This window comes from Microcaecilia unicolor, chromosome 1 (assembly GCF_901765095.1).
Source record: "Microcaecilia unicolor chromosome 1, aMicUni1.1, whole genome shotgun sequence".
Lineage (NCBI taxonomy): Eukaryota > Metazoa > Chordata > Amphibia > Gymnophiona > Siphonopidae > Microcaecilia > Microcaecilia unicolor.
This window is the reverse complement of record NC_044031.1, coordinates 540,888,598-540,914,804: the sequence shown is the minus strand read 5'-3', so window position 1 is coordinate 540,914,804 and position 26,207 is coordinate 540,888,598. Positions and strand designations below refer to the sequence as shown.

The 26,207-nt window shown below is 45.2% G+C and overlaps 1 protein-coding gene across 1 annotated transcript in view; it reads right to left on the bottom strand.

The window, feature by feature from the left end:
- Positions 1 to 26,207, bottom strand: part of TMEM67 (transmembrane protein 67) — a 465,663-nt gene that overhangs the window by 251,308 nt on the left and 188,148 nt on the right. The window contains 1 exon segment of the mRNA XM_030216600.1: positions 11,239 to 11,304. Within this exon segment, the coding sequence (XP_030072460.1) occupies positions 11,239 to 11,304 (66 nt within the window).

The window sequence follows — 26,207 nt, the reverse complement described above, 5'->3', positions numbered from 1 at the left end:
TGTAAGGCAAGAAATGAAGAAGAAAGGAGTAAAGTAAAGAAATAAATGGAAAGGAAGCACTGTAAATGGAGTTCAGAGAACAGATAGGGAGCAGCAGAATCAGATACTGGGACCAGAAAAACAAAATCACCAGACAACAAAGGTAGAAAAAAAATCATTTTATTTTCATTTTAGTGTTTGGAATATGTCCACTTTGAGAAATTACATCTGCTGTCTTATTTTGCAATGTATAGCAATGTGTTTCTTTCTGTTTTTCTGGTATTGTGCTGCATGCAGTCTAACTTCTTAGGATTTCAGGTTAATTTTTGAAGAATTTGAAGAGGGGCTATCTCTGTCTGAATGTGTGACTGCAAGGCTAAGTGTCTGAATAGGGATCTGTTTGTTAGGTTCTGAAATTTTGATAACATATTGTTTCAGGTTTGGCAAGACTGTTCTCCTAATTCCTGGTCTGTATGCTAATTTGGTTTGTGTCTTTTTGGGTACACCGGAGCTGTAACAGCTTACAGATATTTATAATAAAAACAAAAAAAAACACATAGGTTATTTTTCTTCTCCTATACTGGTTTAATATTTTCAATGATGCCTGTTTATATGTGCCATGGCTGGTAAAAGGGGTGTGGCTACTATGGGTATGACTACTATGGGGCACAGCAATAGTGATCCCGCCCCTGGATGGGTAGGGGCATTGACTAATAGGCTGCAGGAGGGCGCCAGAAACCCTAGCACCAGCTCTGTCCTCCCCTTCCTGCAGTGTTCAAAATGACACTAGCTGACCCCTAGCAGTAGTCCCACCATACTACCACTAGGATTCAAGCTATCAAATAAGGACATAGAGATGAATAAAACAAAAGCACTGCCTAAACCCAAGGTAATTGATCATATCAGACTCATCAACAACCAGCTTTGTTGAGATCTCATTTAAAGCACTGTGGAATTCTAGAGTTAGCACTTTCAGAAGGATATAAATCAGATGGAATCAGTCTAAGTGGATGGTTACTAAAATGGTTTTTATTATAAAGAATATAGGGATAGAATTAAAGATCTAAATATGCATACTTTGGAAGAAAGATGAAAATAGGTGAGATAAAATAAAGACACTCAAATATCAAGTATAAATGCACAGGAAGAAGGCATCTTTGAACTGAAAGTAAACTTTGGAATGAGGGGATTACTCAAGAGAAATCTAAGGAAATGTTTCTTCATGTAAAGAGTGTTGGATGCAAGAAACAGCCTCCCAAGTTGATGTGGAGATAAATGGAACAAGCCCAGGAGGATATCTGATGGAGAAGAAGGTGTTGTAGAGCTTAGTAGTTAGTGCGAGTAAGCAAACTGGAAAGAACATATTTGGGGGGGGGGGGGGTGCAATTCTACAACTTGTTGCCAATATAGACGCTCCACACAATGGGGTACACTTAGTGCCAATTCTATCATGGTTTCAGGGTGTATCTAAGTTGTTGCAGAATACTAGTGCAAAGTGTTTTCCGGCACCCAACTTTGGGTATGAGGACTTAAACCAACTGAAACCTGGTATAGATCCTAGTGTGCACTACGCGTAATTCTTTGGAATGCCCTTGACCTGCCCATGCCCCCCCCCCCCCCCCCCCCCCCCCCACTGCTCCCATAGCCACGCTCATTTTTGGGTTAAACGTGAGAGGATCTGGACACAGATCTTTATAGAATTGCGTGTAGCCAGATCCGCACGCAAATCCAAGTTAGAGCCAATTAGCATCAATAATTTATAACAGTTCATTAGCTAATTTATTTGCATGCGGATCTTAGGATTGCACACAAATTTGGGCACCATTTATAGAATCAAGAGGTTGATGTCTAAAATTAGGTGCCAAATTACAGAATTAGGGGGATTGTCTGTAGCTGCCAGCATGTTTCCACATTGCTTTTGTCTACCACAAAAATCTCTGACTGCAGATTTTGCAAAACATATTTTCATTGTATTTTACTAAATTTTGATTGTGAATAATATGTTGCAAAATGACTTGGATGATCCTTCAGGAGACAGTATACATTTTCACATAAATACTGCCAAGTTAAATATAAAGCTTTCATAGGATTTAAAACAGAAACTTACCACAGACACAAACACTCCCAATTAAATGTTTTTCAAGTATATTTGAAGAAGCCTGTAAGGGAGTTAGCTGTGAATGACCGTGGGAGTCCCATGAAATGTTTTGGCATAGTTTGCAGCTGGATATATTGCAAGGATGTATGCCATTCTCTTCTTTTTGAGTCTGCTAAGGAAAGAGGCCTCAGCCAGAAACCAGTTTTTCTCTACAAAGGAAAGAGGCCTTAAGCCAGAAACAGCTTCCCCCTATATAGTCAGGGATTTCCCTATTGGCTGATAGCCAACCTGGGATGGTCAGGGCTGAAAAAACAAACTATGTGGAAGTTAGGCAATCGCCTAAGCAAAACCAAATTACCTGTTTTTGACCTGCATATATAGATATATACAGGTATCCTAGTTTGTAATGTTATTAGTCCAGTAACCTAGTTTAGCTGATGCTCAGGCAACTGCCTAGGCATGGCACTGTAGTCCTATATATATTACATTATTTTAGCTAATATTAGTAAACTGCATAGGCGTAGACTGGGGGGGGCGAGGGGGGGCAGTGCCCCCCCAAACGACGCGAGGCGCTGCCGCGCCATTAGTTTAAAAAAAAAAAAAAACACATGCAGGCACGCGCTCCTCTCCGTCCGATTGGCTTCCCTGCCCTCTCTATCTGCGTCCCGCCTTCCTCTGACGTCATTTCCTTTCGGGCGGGACACAGACAGAGAGGGCAGGGAAGCCAATCGGACGGAGAGGAGCGTCTCCGTCTACTCCTCTCTCTTCCTCCCTCCCTCCGGCGCAGGCAGCAGTCTTTTCCAGCGTTCCTGGCAGCGGTAGCGTTGTACACGCTGCCTTTGGCTCTGCCCCGAAGCCTTCTCTTCAAGTTCCTGTTCCCGCATAGGTGGGAACAGGAACTTGAAGAGAAGGCTTCCGGGGCAGACCGAAGGCAGCGTGTATATTGCTACAGCTGCCAGGAACGCTGGAAAAGACTGCTGCCTGCGCCGGAGGGAGGAAGAGAGGGGGTAAACGGAGTCACCATCTTGGACCTCGCGCGGGGGGGGGGGGGGCGGAGGGAAGATGGATAGTACTGGGAGGGGTGGGGAGCAGAGGGAAGGAGCAGGAGATGGATGGGACTGGGAGGGTGGGAAGCAGTGGGAAGGAGCAGGAGATGGATGGGACTGGGAGGGTGGGAAGGAGCAGGAGATGGATGGGACTGGGAGGGTGGGAAGCAGTGGGAAGGAGCAGGAGATGGATGGGACTGGGAGGGGTGGGAAGGAGCAAGAGATGGATGGGACTGGGAGGGGTGGGTGGGGAGCAGAGGGAAGGACCAGGAATTGGATTGGACTGGGAAAGGAGGTGAGCAGAGGGAAGGAGCAGGAGATGGATGGGACTGGGAGGGGTGGGGAGCAGCGGGAAGGAGCAAGAGATGGTTGGGACTGGGAGGGGTGGGGAGCAGAGGGAAGGAGCAAGAGATGGATGGGACTGCGAGGGGTGGGGAGCAGAGGGATGGACCAGGAGATGGATGGGATTTGGAGAGGTCAGGCACAGCAGAGGGAAGGAGCAAGAGATGGATGGGACGGAGGGATGGTGAGCAGAGGGAAGGAACAGAAGATGGATGGGACTGGGAGGGGGTGGGGAGCAGAGGGAAGCCTACTGGAAAGAAGACACTGCATAAAACAGAAGACACTGGGATCAAAGCGAATAGAAAAACTACATGATCAGACAACAAAGGTAAATAAAAGTTTATTTTATTCATAATTTATTAATTGAAATGTCAGCTTTTTGAAATGTGCATCTGTGATATTTTGCCTGTAAATTTCATTTCCTTCCTCCATATTAGCATATTCATTTGCATATGTATATATGCAAATGATATGCTAATATGCTCCGCCCATTTTTTTGCCCCCCCAAATGAAACAGTCAAACTACGCCTATGGTAAACTGCATTCTGAGCTAAATCGGAGTAAAGCCAGATTCCTCACATTCCTTCCCATCTGATAAGGAAAGAGGCCTCAGCCAGAAACCAGTTTTTCCCTCATAAGGAAAGAGGCGTCCGCCAGAAACTAGTTTTTCCATGCTAAGGAAAGAAGCCTCAATCAGAAGCCAGTTCTTCTCTACATGGTCAGGGATTTCCCTATTGGCTGATAGCCAACCTGGGATGGTCAGCTGAGTGCTTGAGCATCCTTGAGGGCTTTTGTCTATTTTGGGGCCCCTTTCTCTTAGCTCATTTTCTCCCCTCTCCTTGACTCTCTGCCTTTTCACCTCTTTTGTTGGGACTGTTGGCATTTTTTCATGCAAAGGAAGCTCTACAGCTAGGCAGAGCTCTGTAGACAGACAGGAAGGATTTTGGATTCTGTTTCTATATGTTCCTGGCCTCTGACTTGTATGCTGTATTCCAGATTCCTGCTCGTCTTAATTCTGTGAGTTACATCGCACTACAGTATGCAAATAAAAGATAAGTTATTTTACCTATACTAAATGTCTGAGTGTTATCTGCACATATCTCTGAGAAACTTAAAGAACTGTAATAGCCTTGGAGAGACAGTAAAGACTGCAAGCAGTAAAGAGCTTACAGTGGGCTGCCTCATGACCCAGATTGGGAAGGCAGGATAGGCTGTAGATGAGCTTGTAGTAGAAGCTGTGTAGCTGGCAGGCCATAGAGGCTGTGAGTTAGTTGCGCGCAGAGCTCACAGTATAGGCCGATGGCTAGCAGCTCACATCACAAGCAATAACCAAGACAAGGAGAAAAAAAGTATTCAGGTTGCTGGTCCTAGTTGGTTAATCTTTTTAGCTTCATCAAAAACCAGCTACCGACCCTCATTTCAAACTTTTAATATGGCCGGACAAATGAGCATAGAGCCCAGGTTATGCTCACTCAGTTTTGCACACAAGGGTGTAAATTCTTTGCGCTTCTCCATTAAGGCCACTGAATAGTCTTGGAAGATTTTTACTGGAATATCCTTGTATGTAATGTCATCCCACTTGTGTTTTTAACATCGTAAGATTTCCACTTTATGGGGATAGTAATGAAACCGTGTAATGATGTGACCTAAATAATGAGCTCTGTCTAAATAAATAGCACTCTTTGCTGCGACTTGCAGGAAGATGTGTCAGCCAGTCACTCCGTGAGAGTTTCCAGAATGTGGTGATCAGGTATTGTCTCAGGAAAACCAATAAAACTCAAATTCTCCCACCTCTATTTTCAAGATCGTCCAGTCTCTCTGTGTGCTGGTGAACTAATTTCATCAGTGCCACAAGCTCCTATTCCTTTACTTGAGCGCCATCTTTGAGGTCTGAGACATGCACCTCAAGCTTCCTGGTTTGAGTCAAAACCTCCTGAATGAGCTGCTGAAATCTGCTCTGACAAGTGGGTAAATCAGAAATCGAGCACTTCCACAACTGATGTGGTGATCTCTGTCATTACAGCATCTACCTACGACCACAGAAAGCTTGGGGTCAGCTCTGCTATTTTCTCATTCCCCATCTTCCCTCGATCAGTACCTTTTCTATGTGATTTCTGTTTTTATTTGGGTTGGATAGACCCATGAGGACCAGCTGTAGATGGCTGGCAAGCTAGCCATCTACCAGAGAGGGTCCCCTGAAGGCTGTCATCTATTTGGCTCATATCTGACTTGTAGTTGTGTGCTTGGGGTATTATCTTACTAGCCATTTTTACCCCAAGAGTTGGGAGTGGCCTAGTGCTTAGGGTGGTGGACTTTGGTCCTGAGGAACTGAGTTTGATTCCCGGCACAGGCAGCTCCTTGTGACTCTGGGCAAGTCACTTAACCCTCCACTGCCTACCGCATTGAGCCTGCCATGAGTGGGAAAGTGCGGGGTACAAATATAACAAAAAATAAACTAAGTTTCTAAATGTTCTGTAGGAAAGAGTGAGGGAACAGGTTGCAAGAATAATCAGCTTTATTATAGCTTACCACAACACAGCAGGATCAGGTATACAAGCAGATGGGTGGACAGACGGGCAGCATCTCAACTAGCACTTCGATAGGTCTTCTGACACACCCAAAATCTCCCCGTCTTATATACTCTCCTAGTCCCATTCTAACTAATGGGACCCATTGGCTCCAATGTTAAACTTGTTTATTCCAAACTAGCTGACCACAAACTTACTCAGCTGGAAAGTTGCCACCCCTTATTTCTCAACTATTTCCGTGCACCTGCAGATACTTCAGAAAAACAAGTCTTTTCTAACTTAAATGGGAAAATTGAGGAAAATCCACTTTGTAACTGACACTTTAGAGTTTCTATTTTGTTTTCTGATCTTCATTTTGTTTCATATTTTCTTAACCTAACTTTTCTAATTTAGATCATTTAGGCCTCAATCCGGGCTAAAAACTAGGCCATGCTTTTCCAGCAAGCTCCCAGTCATACAAGCCATAACATTGTTGACTTTACCAGGGTTTCTATATGGCCAGGTTTTAAGGTTCAGCCCCCTTCAGCCCACCACCATTCCAGTGGGGGTCTCTGGCTGTTTTATATCAAGGCGACGAAACAGTGTGACAAGGCGGTGGCTATATCTAGAAGGTTGTTGGGCTGTATAGAGAGAGGTGTGACCAGCAGAAGAAAGGGAGTGTTGATGCCCCTGTATAAGTTGTTAGTGAGGCCCCATCTGGAGTATTGTGTTCAGTTTTGGAGGCCGTATCTTGCGAAGGATGTAAAAAGAATCGACGCGGTGCAAAGAAAAGCTACGAGAATGGTATGGGATTTGCGTAACAAGACGTATGAGGAGAGACTTGCTGACCTGAACATGTATACCCTGGAGGAAAGGAGAAACAGGGGTGATATGATACAGACGTTCAAATATTTGAAAGGTATTAATCCGCAAACGAACCTTTTCCGGAGATACGAAGGTGGTAGAACGAGAGGACATGAAATGAGATGTCAGGAAGTATTTCTTCACGGAGAGATTGGTGGATGCTTGGAATGCCCTCCCGCGGGAGGTCGTGGAGATGAAAACGGTAACGGAATTCAAACATGCATGGGATAAACATAAAGGAATCCTGTTCAGAAGGAATGGATCCTCAGGAGCTTAACCGAGATTGGATAGCGGAGCCGGTAGTGGGAGGGGGGGCTGGAGGTTGGGAGACGGGGATAGTGCGGGGCAGACTTATACGGTCTGTGCCAGAGCCAGTGGTGGGAGGCGGGACTGGAGGTTGGGAGGCAGGGATAGTGCTGGGCAGACTTATACAGTCTGTGCCAGAGCCGGTGGTGGGAGGCGGGGATAGTGCTGGGCAGACTTATACGGTCTGTGCCAGAGCCGGTGGTTGGGAGGCGGGGCTGGTGGTTGGGAGGCGGGGATAGTGCTGGGCAGACTTATACGGTCTGTGCCCTAAAGAGCATAGGTACAAATCAAAGTAGGGTATACACAAAAAGTAGCACACATGAGTTGTCTTGTTGGTCAGACTGGATGGACCGTGCAGGTCTTTTTCTGCCGTCATCTACTATGTTACTATGTTATCATTTCGCAGCCATCTGCTCTGTGGATTTTGCCAAATATTTGTCCATACAGTGACCAAAGGGTAACACAACAGTTGGTAGTCAGCAAAATGCTATCAGACAATAATGAAGGGTAGATTAAGGTGAGGCCACTAAGCAGCTCAGGCAACCTCAACCTGTACCGCTCACAGCATCACGTGATCCATTCTATACTTTTTAACATTAAAGTTTAACTGCCAAATATTTGCCCATCTTATTTGTAGACCACTCTATTGCTAATCTTTGTATCATCTGCAAAAAAGGAATACTTTTCCTTCTATCCTTTGGCAATACTGCTACAAAAATATTGAACACAATCCACCCCAGGACAGATCCCTGAGGCACTCTGTCATTCATCTTTCTTTCTTTGGATTGAATGCCATATACCAACACCCTCTGTCCCCCATCAGTCAACCAATTTTGTCAGGTCAAGTGTAAAATCATCTATTTGATTTATTACAGTCTGTATTTAGATTGACCATTGATTTGAAAGTATTGTTGCAGCCAAATGAATCAACGTGACAGCTACAATCATCTCAATAATTTCTATTGAGGGTGTAGTGGACTTCTGCGATACAGGATCTCTGTTTACGGAATTGACTGCCACTGAAGGTTTGGCTGAAAAAAAATTAACTTTACATTTCACAAAAAAAAAAAAAAAAGCAAAGTTGAAGCCTGGCTTTTTGGTCAGTAAGTTGGGAGAACTTGTTGAATGGGGTGGAACTGAGTTGAGGGAAGCTAAAGTAGAAGTAGAGTTGGATATGTAGGCGTGAAAGGGGGTAGAGGGCAAATGGGGAGGTGAGTTTTATTGTTAATGTTTATTGCTTAATTAATATTGCTTGAATTGTGACTCACCTCGGGACTAAAAACATATGTGCTGTGATAAAGTCACATCCAGGATAGTTGGGTTAAGGCAGTTTCAGTCTGAAATACAAGTCCCAGAAGGCATTGCAGGCAAGGAGCCAGAGGGTGAGATGAAGAACCCGGACTGAACTCCTAGCTGCAATCAGGGAAGACATGGGTGTAAGCTGGCAGGTTGTGTAGAAAGGCTGCCACTAGGTGGAAAGAGAGTTAGGAAACCCTGTGTGCAGGAGCTCATCATTGGTCTCATTAGTCTAATGCTTAACTCAGCTGGTTTGGGGTGTGAGGAAGCTAATGGAAGGAGAATGATTGGTGGTGGTAGCTGAAGCCAGGGATTGATTAGGCAGGTGGGAAGGAGTCCCAGGAGTAGAGTTCAGTTCAGGAGAGAGAGAAGTATTTGCAGGCTGAAAATCCTTGGGCAGGGAGGTCCCTAAAGTACTGAAGCAGGCTGAGATTCCTTGGATGAGAGGAAGTCCCAAAAGTATTGAATTCACTGTGAAGCTGATGCAGGGGAAAACTCTTGGGTAGAAGGAGTCCCTAAAATATTGAACTCTCCTGAAGGTAAAGAGGATAGAAGGTAGAAAATGCTACTTGGTGACTGAACTGTGATGATGAACTGAAAGAACTGTTTGTCTTGGGAATTGAATTACTGTTTATTGTGCACTGGATAAAGAGCCCAGGCTGGAGCCTGTAAGCCTGGAGTGAATCCTGGTATGTGCTATGCTGCTGTTGGAACTGTGAACTAAAAACCTGCATGGAATAAAAGTCCTTAAGATTGAAGTTACTGGTGGACATCTATTTCTTCATTGTGCCGGGAGCCTGTGGCTGGAGGAGATTGTTCTATCCTTGGCTGCACAAGAGAGGCGCCTGGTTACAGTGCATATTTTATAACGTGTATGCATAATTGGTAATCTCACCCAATTCCATCTATTCATCATCTCTGGGAACATCTATCCAGCTCATAATCAAAAGTGATCGCCGGCCATTTCCCGACACAAATCGTGAGATGGCCGGCGATCTGGGAAAAGCGACGAAATCGGTATAATCGAAAGCTGCTTTTTTTGACAGCATCACCGCTTTCCTGTCGCCTCGCCGGCGAAAGTTCAAAGGGGCATGTTGGCGGTGAAGCGAAGGCGGGACATGGGCGGGTATGGGCGTGGTTACCAGATAGCCAGCTTTCGCCGATAATGGGAAAACAAATATGGCGTTAAGCCTTATTTCGCCGGGTTTACTTGGTCCTTTTATTTTCATGACCAAGCCTCAAAAAGGTGCCCAAACTGACCACATGACCACCAGAAGGAAGCGGAGATGACCTCCCTGTACTCCCCCAGTGGTCACTAACTCCCTCCCACCAAAAAAACCCCACTTTAAACACTTTTTTTTCCAGCCTGTATGCCAGCCTCAAATGCCGTACCCACCTCCATGACAGCAGAATGTGTTCTGTCCTCCGACAGCCTTTTCCTACTTGTGATGTGGCTCTGGGGTGAGTGTGACACCTTTTCTGTTATTTGCACTGCAGAGTCACATCAGCAATGCATTGTGGTGGGTGTAGGTATTGGTAGTTGGTAGGCTCTACTCCCCTGGTGCTTTCCCCCTGCTTACTGGATTAGAGTGTGCCCTGTTTTGTTTCCTGTTGTAGTCCATGCGTAGTGGCCATTTTTGTACCCAGTTTTAGTTCCCTTTCCTGTGTTACCCACATTACAGAACGTAGTTATTACCTTGAATGGTGCTGAAAGAGGGCATTGTACACCATTGTGCCAGCTCTGACCTACTGCTAATCTTAGTACCAGGGGACTCTTTGCCAGTGGGGCACAACCTCTGAGCTGCAGTTAACTGTGAGTAAACATGCATATTTCAAGAAAGGACTTTTTCAGAGAGATTAGTCTTCAGGTGTGAACTGGTGTGCCAAAGTTATACAGCAGCAATAAGTCCTAGAGGCTGTATGCAGGTCCCTGGAGCAGTTTTAGTGGGTGCAGTACATTTGTGGGTAGTGGGTTTGGGGGAGGGGGGTTGGGGGGCTCAGCTCCCAAAGTAAGGGAGCTTTGCACGTGGGAGCTTTTCTGAAGTCCACCGCAGTGACCCCTAGGGTGGCTGGTTGGTGTCCTGGCATGTCAGGGGGCCAGTGCACTAAAAATGCTGGCTCCTCCCACGGCCAAATGCCTTGGATTTGGCTGGGGTTTGAGATGGCTGGCTTCGTTTTTTAGCGATAATGGAAAGTTATGTCGGCCATCTCAAACCCCGGCCAAATCCAAGGCATTTGGCTGGCCGGAACCGTATTATCGAAACAAAAGATGGCCGGTCATCTTTTTCGAAAATACGGGTCTGGCCAGCTGTTTGCGGCACCGCCAAAATACATCGCCGGCCATGTATTTCGCCGGTGCCGTTCGATTATTCCCCTCCACGTCACCTAAAAGTAGGTGCTGTGTTTTTATGTGTTTTTATTTGTTTGATTTTTTTACACATGTATACCTTCCAAGGAACTATATAAAATAGTCTACTTAACCACCTAAAAATGCTCCTCTACATACTAAAGTCCTCTAAGATTACCCTAATATGTTTTAGTTACTACTGCATTAGAAAACCCTTAACTAATTAGTAATTATACAACAATAAAGACATGCACATTAAAACAATAAAATTTGCCCACGTTTCTGAGCCAGTTCTGATAAGCTGAAAGTCTGCTGGTTTGAGCTGTAGAGTTTTTCTGCTGTCCCATGGTCATAATTAATATCAGTCATTCCCATTTTACTAATAATCACAATACCTCTTTCATGTACTGCTATAAGACTTGAATCAAATAAGATGTCATATTTTGTGCTTACACTCAGATGATATGTTGTTCCAAATGTGTAAGCAGCACGGAGCCTTGTCTCGGTGTCTGGACAAAGCTACAAAGAAACAAATTAACTGTCAGATCTGTTCATTATTATTTAAAATATTTTAAATTTACTTTGACATATTTATTCTTGTAACATGAACCCACAAACTGTTGAAAATCTGTGACTTTTCAAAATATTGTAAACAAGGCTCCTACTGGCTAAGTCCGTGCAGCCTCCTCACCACCAGCACCGAGCTCTCTGTTTTCCCCTTTATGTGTTTCTTCTTCTTTCTTGGGCCTGTTTTTGGAGCTTTGCAGCCCCCAGCCCCCTTTTCTTCAACAGCTCCTCGGCTGTTTTAAACCCAGTCCAATTTCAGCCAGGCTTCTCTCAGCACAGCTCAGTAAAGTCAGGCTGTTTCTAACCCAGTCCAAATACAGCCAGGCTTCTCTCAGCACAGCTCAATAAAGTCAGGCTGTTTTAAACCCAGTCCAATTTCAGCCAGGCTTCTCTCAGCACAGTTCAATGGAGCTAGGCTGTTTCAAACACAGTCCAAGTACAGCCAGGCTTCTCTCAGCACAGCTCAATCAAGTCAGGCTGTTTCTAACCCAGTCCAATTACAGCCAGGCTTCTCTCTCAGCACAGTTCAATGGAGCTAGGCTGTTTCAAACACAGTCCCAGTACAGCCAGGCTTCTCTCAGCACAGCTCAATAAAGTCAGGCTGTTTCTAACACAGTCCAATTACAGCCAGGTTTCTCTCTCAGCACAGTTCAATGGAGCTAGGCTGTTTCAAACACAGTCCAATTACAGCCAGGCTTCTCTCAGCACAGCTCAATAAAGTCAGGCTGTTTCTAACACAGTCCAATTACAGCCAGGCTTCTCTCAGCACAGCTCAATAAAGTCAGGCTGTTTCTAACACAGTCCAATTACAGCCAGGCTTCTCTCTCAGCACAGTTCAATGGAGCTAGGCTGTTTCAAACACAGTCCAAGTACAGCCAGGCTTCTCTCTCAGCACAGCTCCATAAAGCTAGGCTTTGCGCGGGCTCAAAGCCTTGGGTCCCACCCTCTTGGTCAGTCTCTATTCTCCTGACCTCCTCCCGCTTTGACCCAGGCCTCTCCCCTATACCTCCAGTGCTGGTTGAGCCATAGCCAAGAGCTCCATGGGTTCATCTAAGACCAGCTCAGCCTCCTCCTGCTCCATCGCCTCTGGTTCCTTCTCCCCCACTCCTTCAGTAGCCCAGTCCATTTTCTCCTCCCCCCACCCCTTTTCCAGCTGATTACACTTTTCTTCATTAACTCTGCTAGGCTGCTTTTCCTTCTCCTGCCACCGGTTCCACCACCTCCTCCACCAGGTGGGAGAATCCTCTTTTCCTTTTCCCTGGCGGCCCTCTTCTGGAGCTCCTTGGTTCTGCACCCTACTTCTCCTCCCCCGTAGCTCTCCTGTGGCCTTCTGGAAGTTGTAGTTTCCCCCCTTTATGTCCCTTTTGGGCAAAACCTGAGCATCCCTAGGGTCTTCCCTCCTACCCTCCGGCTCTCTTTTCTCCGGTGGGTAGCTGGGGTCCCTCTTCCTTTCGGCATATTCCTTACAATATCAACTAATTTTTTTTTTAACTTTAGGGCCCTTTCACTAACATGCAGTACGTTTTTGCACTTACCATGCATTAGGTGCAAAAACTAGTGCACAATAAGTGCAAAGAGTACGTGGTATACGCAAGGTGCGTGCATGCCCAGCATCTGTGCTGCATTTATCACACAGGGCAGACATTTACAGCACAAGCACCATATTAGATACAATGGTACATAGCGTGTAAGCATCCACGCTATCTACCACTACATGTAAACAAGGTGTGGGCCCACTGGAAAATAAGCTTAACAGAACTTCAATGGCAGCGCACCCCCCCCCCCCCCCACATACACACACAATCTCTCCCCTGATCCAATCCCACTTATACCCAAATCAGAATTCCCCTACCATCCTGATCTGATCCATCAAGCCTCTCCCACCACAAACCCTTCCCCATAGTTCTCAAAGCCAACCTTCCCCCCACCGCCACCCTAGACCACTGACCATTCCAGTGACTTACCCAGGGGCCATCCCAGGTAGACTAGTGGGATAGAACAGAAGCAGTCCCCCTCCAATCCCACTCCATCGGGCTCTGGGTTACAAAATGGCACCACTGACCCCCTAGCAGTAGTCTTGCAGTACTACCACTATTGATCAGCACTTGCCCATAATATTGAAACAAAAAGATTTGCATGTTTGGAATACCATGATCCAGCAATTTTTCTGGGGCAAAACAAAGACCTTAGTACACTGCAACTTTTGAAGCAGATTGGAGGATTGGGGCCCCCAGATTTAAAGGCCTATTATGTTGCCTGCCATTTGTGTTTTATTAGAAATTGGGTTTTTGGCTCTCTGAATTTTGTGATGTGTCCTTAAAGTGCTCCATACGTGGTGCTTTATCCTTATCCTATTTAATCCATGCCAAGGCGAACTGCCTACAGGGTGAGATTAAGAGGCATTCTTTACTAAAACCCCTATGCTGGGCATGGCCTGTAATGAGAAAGCATTTTGGTCTCCATTCCCATTATTCTATTTACCTATTGTGGGTAATGCAGATTTTCCTCTGGGAATGACGGACCCTTGCTACAAATGCTGGAGGGAGGCGGGATTGCAGATGTTGCTTCATCTTGTGGACTAGGATAAGACTACTTTGTTAGATTACTCTACTGAGTACGAGACTCAAGACTTCCAGTCCAGTCATTGGTATCCATATATGCAAATCTGACATTATTTGTTCATTTAATAACCAGTTATGGGATAGATTTTCAGGAACCCCCTTTTGAGGAATATTGGCCCCTTCCTGCAGTCCACAAGGGCCTGGTTAGCAGCTATTATGAAGAAGGGAAGACGACTGTGGGTATAGAGCCCTTACAGAGGGGGTGATTAAATGGATTCAGGACTTTGCGGAGTTCTCCACTGAAGCACTCAAGGACAGTCTAAAGAGAGGTCTTGTTTTGGCAGAATACGCTAAACTTCAAGAACTTAATTATACGTTTCTTTTACGTATGTGTATTCATCTTGCACAAGCTAAGAAAATTGGACTCCTTATAGACAAGAGTTGTCCTAAGTGGAGGAGTAGCCAAGTGGTTAGTGCAATGGACTTTGATCCTGGGGAACGGAGTTCAATTCCCCCTGCAGCTCCTTGTGACTCTGGGCAAGTCACTTAACCCTCCATTGCCCCTGGTACAAAAAAAAGTACCTGAATATATGTAAACCGCTTTGAATGTAGTTGCAAAAACCTCAGAAAGGTGGTATATCAAGTCCCATTTCCCCTTCCCTAAGTGTGGTATTTCTGAGGCTTCTTATACACATTATTTCTGGGACAGTTCTGTGATCTCTCTTTTTTTGACAGGCTTTGTTGACTCATCTTGGTTCTATGCATCATCGCATTTGGATGGCAACGCCTAAAAGGAGCATATCTGACATCATGGATGATATTACGGAGGACGTTCAAGTCTCCATTTTGTTTTTGCACAAATCCTGCCTATTAGTGAAATGTTGCATATTACTTCAATGGATTCAGACTACTCCCCAACTCTCTTACAGTGGCATAACCAGACGCATGATCTTTTGAGAATGGTGAGACTTTCCATTAACCATAGTGGCCGGAAAGTTAAAAAGCATTTCATAAAAATTTGTTCCCCTTTTTAAGCACGCCAACAATGAGCATTCACTCAGCTTTATTGAATGACTTCATGATTAATATCTTATACCTCATACTTGTGGACTTTGAGTACTGACCAGGGATCTCTTGTAGGTGGAAGACACTTTGAGGGGATGGGGTGGAGGAAAGGGGGGGAGGTAGGGAGGTGAAATATTTTTTTTAAAAAGCTGTCATTGCTAGCACTTGTCAATATTTGCTTGCTTGTTTGACAGTGTTCCTTGTCATGTTATCCTTTTGCTAATAAAGCACTACAGAGCAATTCTCCACATTATCTTTCTACATTTCTGAAAATTTACAGACCATGTAGTGCTCTAAGTTCAGAAGGATCACAATGTTTGGTCATTCCCACGCTTTCCAAAATACATTTGGAAACTCAAACGTACTTTTTCCATAGCAGGAATGCAGGAATGGAGCTTCAACTTATGTCTGACATAGTAACATACATAGTAACATAGTAGATGACGGCAGAAAAAGACCTGCATGGTCCATCCAGTCTGCCCAACAAGATAAACTCATATGTGTATACCTTACCTTGATTTGTACTTGCCTTTTTCAGGGCACAGACCGTACAAGTCTGCCCAGCAGTATTTCCCACCTCCCAACCACCAGTCCCACCTCCCATCACCGGCTCTGGCACGGACCGTATAAGTCTGCCCTCCACTATCCTCGCCTCCCAACCACCAACCTCTCTTCCCCCACCTGCTCCACCACCCAATTTCGGCTAAGCTTCTGAGGATCCATTCCTGCTGCACAGGATTCCTTTATGCACATCCCACGCATGTTTGAATTCCGTTACCATTTTCATCTCCACCACCTCCCGCGGGAGGGCATTCCAAGCATCCACCACCCTCTCCGTGAAAAAATACTTCCTGACATCTTTTTTGAGTCTGCCCCCCTTCAATCTCATTTCATGTCCTCTCGTTCTACCGTCTTCCCATCTCCGGAAAAGATTTTTTTGCGGATTTATACCTTTCAAGTATTTGAACGTCTGTATCATATCACCCCTGTTCCTCCTTTCCTCCAGGGTATACATGTTCAGGTCAGCAAGTCTTTGGTCATAAGTCTTGGAACGCAAATCCCATACCATTCTCGTAGCTTTTCTTTGCACCGCTTCCATTTTTTTAACATCCTTCGCAAGGTACCGCCTCCAAAACTGAACACAATACTCCAGGTGGGGCCTCACCAACGACTTGTACAGGGGCATCAACACTTCCTTTCTTCTGCTGATCACACCTCTCTCTATACAGCCTAGCAACCTTCTCGCTACGGCCACCGCCTTGTCACACTGTTTCGTCGCCTTCAGATCCTCGGATACTATCACCCCAAGATCCCTCTCCCCCTCAGTACCTATCAGACTCTCACCGCCTAACACATACATCTCTCGTGGGTTTCTACTCCATAAATGCATCACTTTGCATTTCTTCGCATTGAATTTTAATTGCCAAACCTTAGACCATTCTTCTAGCTTCCTCAGATCCCTTTTCATGCTTTCCACTCCCTCCCGGGTGTCCACTCTGTTGCAAATCTTAGTATCATCCGCAAATAGGCAAACTTCTAACCCTTCGGCTATGTCACTCACAAATATATTGAACAGAATCGGCCCCAGCACAACAGAGAGTTTTAGGAAACAGTTTAAAGATTTGCTCTTTAACCAGGCATTTGGCAATGTATGCTGGCAAAATTCTGTTTCATTGCATGCAGTATGAAGGTAGGATATTTGATGGGCTGTTTTATTAACATCTGCTGCAATTTGCCTTTGCATGTTGTGGTCCATGGGTCTAATTAGGGTTGCATTTTGATTAATCACACCATTAAAGGTATATTATTTATTTCCCCCCCACTGAAGCTCCTTGTTACTCTGGACAAGTCACTTAACCTGCCACTGCTCAGAGTAAAAAGGAGCTGCAATGGGAAAAAATTAACACAGTATATTCTGGTTAATTGGGACACATCAGGACTCCTATACTTTGTCCCAATTAAGTGGCTGCCCCAAACAAACAAAGTTGTCAAGGTATCATGAAAATGAGTACAGCACAAGATAAGCATAAAATTTTTCATTTATTCTGGAACACAACCCAGCCAACACAAAAATTAAACACAACTCGGACAATTAAAAAAACAAAAGGAGGGCTATCACCAAGGCCAGGGGCTTCATATCATCTGCACAGGCATTCCTGTGCCAAGCTAATGACATTTACCAACCATCTGGTTTGCTCAGTGATCCTAGTGGACCAAAGCTTTACCATTCATTGTCCATGTGCACACTTCATGCCAGCAGTTTATGTCTGCCCAGCTCATCCAATCAGAGAACTGTTCTATGTGCGATATGATATCCCTTATATCATGCGCACATGGTACTACTCTACAGGAGGGGAGTCAACTCAAGGAGTTAGACACAAGAGCTACACACGAAGTTAGCCCGTTAGACGGAGACAGACACCTTTATCTGATGGGTGTTATTTCAATAGCCATCATATAGTCCCTCTGAGTATAACTGAGTGGCTAAAGCCCTCAGTGCTCATAAAGGAACTAAACTAAAAATATGTGCCGTAATAAGTAAGAACCAGTACTGGATAGCATTTCAGCTTCAACTAAGACAGTTCCAGAGAGAGCTGTGTGCATTCCAGATTCATCACTGATAGCTTTCCACCATAAACTCAAACTGAAGACATGGAGGGGCATAATCGAACGCGAACGCCCATGTGTAAAAACGTCCATCTCCGGAGACGGCTCCGTGAAGAGGCGGAGCGAACTGTAAAATCAAAACGAGATGGCCGTCCATCTTTGGTTTCAATTATACGGTTCAGCTCGCTGAAATCCCATCATTTGTGTCGACTCTAGAGATAGACGACACAAATTATGAGATCGCTGGACCTAGAGATGGCCGTCCGCGGTTTTCAGCGATAATCGAAACCGCTGCCGGCCATCTCAAAAACGGACCTAATCCAAGCCATTTGGTCGTGGGAGGGGCTAGCATTCGTAGTGCACTGGTCCCCCTGAGATGCCTCTATGCCAGCCTCAAATATCATACCTAGCTCCATGACAGCAGTATGCAGGTCCCCGGAGCAATTTTAGTTTAGTTGGTGCTGCGCGGGACCCATGCAGAGAGCAAAAACCGGAAGAAAAAAAAACATGCAAGTGCAGTCAGGGACGTACAAAAAAAACCATACAAGTGCAGTCAGGGACTTCCAAATTAAAACAATAGTAATAGGGGGATTCGAACCAGAGTAATTTTAGTTTAGTTGGTGCTGCGCGGGACCCATGCAGAGAGCAAAAATCGGAAGAAAAAAAAAACCATGCAAGTGCAGTCAGGGACGTCCAAATTAAAACAATAGTAATAGTGGGATTTGAACCAGCCACCTTCTGATTACAAGACCTGTGCTCTAACCACTGCACCACTTATTCAGCTGCCTACACCTCCATCCCTTTCCATTAAGTCCCTTCAAGTTTCTGTCAGCCAATCACAGTTCATTTAGCTGACACCAATGTCAGGTAAATGAGCTGTGATTGGCTAACAGAAACTTGGAGGGACTTAATGGAAAGGGAAGGAGGTGTAGGCAACTGAATAAGTGGTGCAGTGGTTAGCGCACAAGTCTTATAATCAGAAGGTGGCTGGTTCGAATCCCCCTATTACTATTGCTTTAATTTGGACATCCCTGACTGCACTTGCATGTTTTTTTTTCTTCCGATTTTTGCTCTCTGCATGGGTCCCGCGCAGCACCAACTAAACTAAAATTGCTCAGGGGACCTGCATACTGCTGTCATGGAGCTAGGTATGGTATTTGAGACTGACATAGAGGCTGGAAAAAATATTTAAACAGTTTGTTTTTTAGGGTGGGAAGGGGTTAGTGACCACTAGGGGAGACAGGGGAGATCATCCCCGATTCCCTCCGGTGGTCATCTGGTCAGTTTGGGCACTTTTTGGAAGCTTGGTCGTGAAAAAAACAGGACCAACTTTGTGTGGACTAAATGCTCGTCGGGGACGTCTTGCTTCTTTCCATTATCAGGCGCGGAGGTCCATCTGTTAACCACGCCCCGGAACGCCCCTGTCCTGCCTTCGCTGCCGTTCGGCCATGCCCCCGAGAATTTCGCCTCTCCCCGTGATGGAAAGCAGTTGGGGCCGTCCAAATTCAGCTTTCAATTATACCTGTTTTTGAGACGGACGTCCATCTCCCGATTTGTGTCGGAAGATGGGCGTCCGTCTCTTTCAAAAATAAGCTGGATAGTGTAACAGGCAGCCTACCTATGTGGCCTCATTCAGGAGCCAGCTGGGAAACTTCACGTTGGAGTCCAAGAGGGAAAGGAGGGAACTGACAGACAGAGACAGCAAAAATACTTTTTCAGGCAGCCTACAGGGTGAGGTCAGTTATCCTTCCAATAATCGGGGTGAGATAGAAAGCATTGCCAAGTTCCACATGAGTCAGAAACATTTGGCATGTGGTCTTAGGTTAGCACTAGTGTTGTATAGTAATTAAGAGCTTCTTTTACTAAATCGTGCTAGCGATTCCCAGTGTGCCAATGCTGACAAAGCCTATTCACGTTGAATGGGCTTCACCTGCATTGCTGTGTGGGAATCACTAGCATGGTTTGGTAAAAGAGGCCCTAAGTAAATGTAATTAGTTACTGTACTTAAGTAAAAGTTTATCACTTTTTTTTTTGTTACATTTGTACCCTGTGCTTTCCCACTCATGGCAGGCTCAATGTGGCTTACATATTGTATACAGGTACTTAATTGTACCTGGGGCAATGTAGGGTTAAGTGACTTGCCCAGAATCACAAGGAGCTGCCTGTGCCTGAAGTGGGAATCAAACTCAGTTCCCCAGGACCAGAGTCCACCACCCTAACCACTAGGCCACTCCTCCACTTGTAAAGAAGTCCATGAAACATTTGTTACTTTTACTGAAGTAATAATTTCACCAATTTTTGCTACTTTTACTCAGTTACACATCATGCTTGTCATTACACATATGCTGAAATCTTCTGCTCAGTGTGTGGCAGCGGCGGCCAAAAAACCAAACAGGATGCTAGGAATTATTAGGAAAGGGATGGTGAATAAGACTGAAAATACTATAATGGGACAACTTCCCTATGAGGAAAGGCTAAAGCGGCTAGGGCTCTTCAGCTTGGAGAAAAGGCAGCTGAGGGGAGATATGACAGTGGTCTATACAATAATGAGTGGAGTTGAACAGGTAGATGTGAAGCGTCTGTTTACGCTTTCCAAAAATACTAGGACTAGGGGGCATGCGATGAAGCTACATATGTAGTAAATTTAAAACGAATCTGAGAAAATTTTTCTTCACTCAATGTGTAATTAAACTCTGGAATTTGTTGCAAGAGAATGTGGTAAAGGCAGTTAGCTTAGCAAAATTTAAAAAAAGGTTTGGAGGGCTTCCTAAAGGAAAAGTCCATAGACCATTATTAAATGGACTTGGGGAAAATCTACTATTTCTGGGGTAAGCAATATAAAATGTTTTGTACTTTCTTGGGATCTTGCCAGGTATTTGTGACCTGGATTGGCCACTGTTGGAAACAGGATGCTGGGCTTGATGGACCTTTGGTCTTTCCCAGTATGGCAATACTTATGTACTTATGCTTCCGGGAATAGGGCTGGGCAGACTTATAGTGTCTGAGACAGAGCTGGTGGTGGGAGGTGGAGCGAGTGGTTGGAGGGGGGGATAGTGCTGGGCAGACTTATATGGTCTGTGCCCTGAAAAAGACAGGTACAAATCAAGGTAAGGTATACACAAAAAATGGCACATGTGAGTTTATCTTGTTGGGCAGACTGGATGGACCGTGCAGGTCTTTTTCTGCCATCATCTACTATGTATTGTTCCATGGTGTGACCGCACCTCGAGTATAGATTTCAGTTCTGGTCGCTGTATCTCAAAAAAGATATAGCAGAATTAAAAAAGGTTCAAAGAAGAGCGACCAAAATGATAAAGAGGATGGAACTCCTCTCGTATGAGGAAAGGCTAAAGTTAGGGCTCTTTGAGAAGGATAAGGGGAGATATGATTGAGGTCTACAAAATCCTGAGTGGTGTAGAATAAGTAGATCAATTCTTTTCTCATTTCAAAAGTACAAAGACTAGATTTTAAGCTATATCATTTGGCCTTTCAGGTGTCCCAGGCCAAACAATGGTACTCCTCATTTTCAACTGAAACCCCCAGATGGGTACTCTTTGAAAGAGAACAAATATTTCCTCTACCATTGAATTTACTTCCAACCATGAATAGATTCCACTATGCCTCACATCATCAGGTGATTAAACATTCAGCACACTCAGAGAGGAAGTGACGTCACGAGACTAAATGGACGCCTGAATCTTTAGCTCCTGCACTTCCCTGCACAATAATTGCTATAATTAGCTGTTATCGGAACCCACTTGCGATTTAAATCTATTGGGATCATCGGTGAAATACGCGAGCTTAGGATGAGCAAGCATCTGGCACTGCACCCCGAGAGGGTGAGCGCAGTTCGGCGCGAAAACCTGTGAGGACTTCGGCCCGCCATGTGTCACCTGTCCCAGATCACTCGTCTGACTCCGAATCGGCAGCTTCACGGGTAGAATTAGACAGCTCGTTAAAGCGCAACAATTCTAAGACATTAGCTAAATACTTTGAAGAGATTCGGGCGGAGATCAAAGCGTCTAAAACAGAAATCCTGGAGCATATGGACGCCATTAGTAGTGATCTGCAAGAGTTGGGCAGCCGGGTGGAGAGCCTGGAAGAGAGGGCGGACGAGTGGGCTAAGGGCTTTACAAATATGGACTCACGCATTCAAAAGCTTTCAGCTCAGACGGAGGAGCTCCAATATAAAATGGATGATTTGGAGAACCGCGGAAGGCGTAATAACTTGAGGTTTCATGGGGTTCCAGAGAACGACAACAAAGAAGACGTGCCAGCAGTGGTTCGTGTGCTGTGTGAAAAAATTCTTGGAGAGACCATAGATCCTAGTGCCATAGAAATGGATCAGGCACACAGGGCTATTGGAGGATTGCGTGATAATCAGCCCAAAGACATTATTGTGCGTTTTTCATCGTATGCCTTTAAGGACAAACTATGGGTGAAAGCGCGCCAGACACCGCCCATAGACTACAATGAAGCTAAAGTGTCGGTATATCAGGATTTGTCCTCATTTACTCTGGCACAGCGGAGGGAGACAAAACCTGCTTTGGACATTCTATCGAAGGGGAAAATTGCGTACAGATGGTCTTTTCCCTTTGCTTTGTGCTTTGTATTGAATGGAAAACAGCACAGATGCCGTAAACTGGAGGAAGTTTGGAAACTACTACAGGAGGCTGGTTTGACAGCAGCAACCGTTCCATCGGGAGTAATGGCGCCAGCAACAAGAGCGCAGCTACAGAAGTGGAAAAGGATCCCAGTGAAGGATAAGAAACGATGGAACTGATATTGTTTAAGGGCTTACTGCTTTGGGGTTCTGAATTTAGGTGGGCAATGCAGGGCTAATTTGTGATGGATTGGATACTGTATGTACATGTCTTGCATTAGACCTACAGAGGTTTGTTCTGTGGATGTTAGACATTATGGCTGTTATCTTATTGTGAGCGGGGTTATGTGTAGGGGGGAAGAATTTAGGGGGGAGGAAAGTCTGTTTGGTTTTGTTGGGGTTATCTTGCTCCTAATTATCCCATTCAGTGTGGTAGAGCACTGTCTGGTGGGGAGTTCGAGGGATAGAAGGGGGAGTCTCCTAGGGGGTAGCTGAGGGATTAGGGGAGGTGGGGATTCTTGAGTATATACTTAAGATACACTTGAGTTAAGTTAGGGGGGCTGGTTGGAATGGGGGGGTGGACTTTTGGAGGAGGGGAGGGGTGAGTGCTCTCCATTGTTTTTGTTTCTTGTTTTTTTTTTTTTCATTTTCTCTTATATCACAGATCAAGCACATGGTTGATTTTAAGATCTTGACATATAATGTGAAAGGCTTAAACACACCCTATAAAAGACATGTTTAAGGAAATGAGACTGGTTAAGCCTCAGGTTATTTTCTTGCAGGAGACCCACTTACTTAAGAGGGCAGAGGGTCTGGTGTGCTCTTCACAGAACCCCATAGCTTACTTTGCTTCTGATACCAAGGGAGCAAAAAAGAGGGGGGTGGCCATTGTGTTCCATAGGGATGTGCAGGTGCAGCTATTGCATTTGAAGAGAGATCCTGAGGGTCGTTATCTGTTCTTGCATGTCCTCTTGGAGCACGAGGAGTTTACCTTGGGGTGTGTTTACGCCCCTAATGAGAGGCAGGACCAATTTTTTGTCTGCCTTCAGAGAGACCTACAGAGCTTTGCACGGGGAACATTGATAGTGGTAGGGGATTTTAATGCTACTATGCAACCTGGATTGGACAAGTCAGCTCAGCCAGTCTCCGGTGATCACAGACTCTCTAAGGCACTGGGGAGATTTGTGGACTCCATGGGGCTGTATGACGTGTGGTGTTTTAGCCACCCAAGGGCTAGAGACTATACCTTTTATTCTCATGTCCATTTGTCTCACTCCAGATTGGACTATGTGTTCTTAGACAAAACTTTGTCAGAAGGGGGTGGGGATTCGTTCATTGGGCATATAACTATTTCGGATCATGCCCCAGTGCGGGCGATCATTCCATCCTTGAGGGAGGAGATAAAGGATAGGAGGTGGTCACTAAATAACTGCTTATTGCAAGACTCAGAAATAGTTCAGCACTTTGTTCCTATTTTAAAGGAATATTTTGAGTTGAACCTTGAGTCGGGCCCTAAGTTAGGTGTGGTGTGGGATACCTTCAAGGCTGTAACTAGGGGATATTTCATCAAATGTGCTAGTAAGCGAAATCGAGAGCATGGAGTGCGTTTGCAGATGTGTATGGAGAGACTGGGGGCACTAGAGGATGGATACAAGGCCACTGGGTCGGTATCTGTTCTGAGGAAGCTCCAGGAGGTGAGGTTGGAACTGGCATCATTGCATGAGGAAAGTCTGCGTTTTGTGCATGAGCGTCTGAAGCAGGTTCACTATGAATGTACAAATAAACCTGGGCGACTCCTGGCGACTAAACTGAGACAGTTGCGGGCTGACAGACACATATTGAGAGTGCATGACACGGGGGGTGGTCAAGTAACTAGCTCCCCTCATATTCGGGATTGTTTTGCAAAGTTTTACCAGACATTATATAGGCAGGATGCCACTGTACGTGACGACGAGATTGAGGCGTACCTAGCAGACAGCTCCCAGTGTTATCGGATGGTCAGAGAGAGGACTTGGATGCTGAGGTGACAGTTGGGGAGGTACTAAAGGTAATTAAAGATTTGCCGGCAGGTAAAGTACCCGGATTGGATGGACTGACGAACGAGTTTTATAAGGTTTACGCATCGGAACTTGCTCCATATTTGGCCAGGGTGATCAATTCAGTGATGGAAGGGGATCGTTTGCCATTGTCCATGATGGAGGCTTGGTTGGCTGTTTTTCCTAAGCCGGGGAAGGCCAAATCTCTGTGTGCATCATATCGTCCGATCTCCATTTTAAACACGGACGTTAAAATATTGGCTAAAGTGCTGGCAAATAGATTGGCTAGGGTGCTCCCCACTCTGATCCATTCAGACCAGGTGGGCTTTGTGGCCAATAGACAGGCAATGGATAACATCAGGAGAACTCTGGACTTACTTTATGTATCCCAACAGAAGGATTTGCCGGTGGTCTTATTAGGGTTAGATGCAGAAAAGGCCTTCGATAGGGTCCATTGGGGATACCTGGACAAGGTCTTGAATAAGTTTGGGGTAGGGTCTTTCTATTCATCCTGGATTAAGGCTTTTTATCAGTCTCCCAAAGCCTGTGTTCGAATTAATGGGGGTCATTCGGGTCTTTTTGAGTTGGAACGAGGCACGAGACAGGGTTGCCTGCTATCGCCTCTTCTTTTCGCTTTAGCAATAGAGCCTTTAGCCGCAGCGATTCAGGACGTGGATATTACAGGGGTGGCGGTGAGGGGAAAGGAATACAAGATTGCTTTGTTTGCGGACGATGTCCTTTTGTCTCTGACTAAACCACAGATTCCTTTGCCAAATTTATTGCAGGAAATTGAAGTGTACTCAGCTATGTCAGGATACAAGTTAAACGTGAGCAAGTCCATTGGGATGGCAATCCGGATACCACCTCAGTTGATGGACAATTTGAAGAATTGTTTTGCATTTAAATGGTCCGCAAGGGACATAAGGTATCTCGGGGTTCAGATACCCTGGAGGTTATCGGAATTGTTTGCACTTAACTATTTGCCTCTACAGCAAGCCATTGGAAGATCCTTAGAGCGTTGGCATTCAATGGGACTCTCCTGGTTTGGAAGAATCGCGGCGGTTAAAATTAATATCCTCCCTCGGCTAATGTATTTGTTTCAGGTACTCCCGGTACGCCTGTCACGTGCTTATATCTCGAATTTGCAAGATAAATTAATTCGCTTCATATGGAATCAGAAAAGACCGAGATTGCCTCGAACCTTCCTGTACAAACCTAAGCGAGATGGAGGATTAGGAGTGCCAAATTTATTTTGGTACCATTGTGCTGCACAGTCGAGGTCGGCCATAGAGTGGTTCCGGAAGGAGGATCACAAGTTGTGGGTCCATATAGAACAGGACTTAGTGGGAAGCCGTCCACTGGGACAGTTGCTGTGGCTGCCGTCACAATTTAGAGGTCGGGTAGAGAGGTTTCCACCTAATGTGCAGATTACCTTTCATTATTGGGATTTGGTACTATCGGAAAGGAAACTGCTGTTGTATAGGTTTGCACCCATGGGAGATCACCCTTTGTTTGAACCGGGGATTGGTAATGCAGTACTCCAGAGTTGGGGGGAATTGGGATTAGAACTATGGGGGCAATTCTATGAGGAAGACAAGTTGGTTTCTTTTGAAAGGTTGAGGGAAGATTAACGGATTCCGAGGAGGGATCAATATGTGTATTTGCAAATAAAGCACTTTTTGCAAAGCCCGGTTCATAAGTTGGCTCTGACTTGAGAGGTTACACTATGGGAGGAGCTGTGTGTTGATAACAGAGGTACAAGGGGAATGATAACAACAATTTATCGTCATTTGTTGCAACGTATTTGGCCGTACATTTTGCATCGGAAAAATTGGGAGCAGGAATTGGATTTTGCTTTGCTGGAAGCTTCCTGGCTACAATTAGAACGAAATCTTTTGAAATCGTCTATATCGGTTGCTGTGAAGGAAAACGCCATCAAGGTCTTTTATAGGTGGTATCTTACTCCGATACGCCTGCACCGCA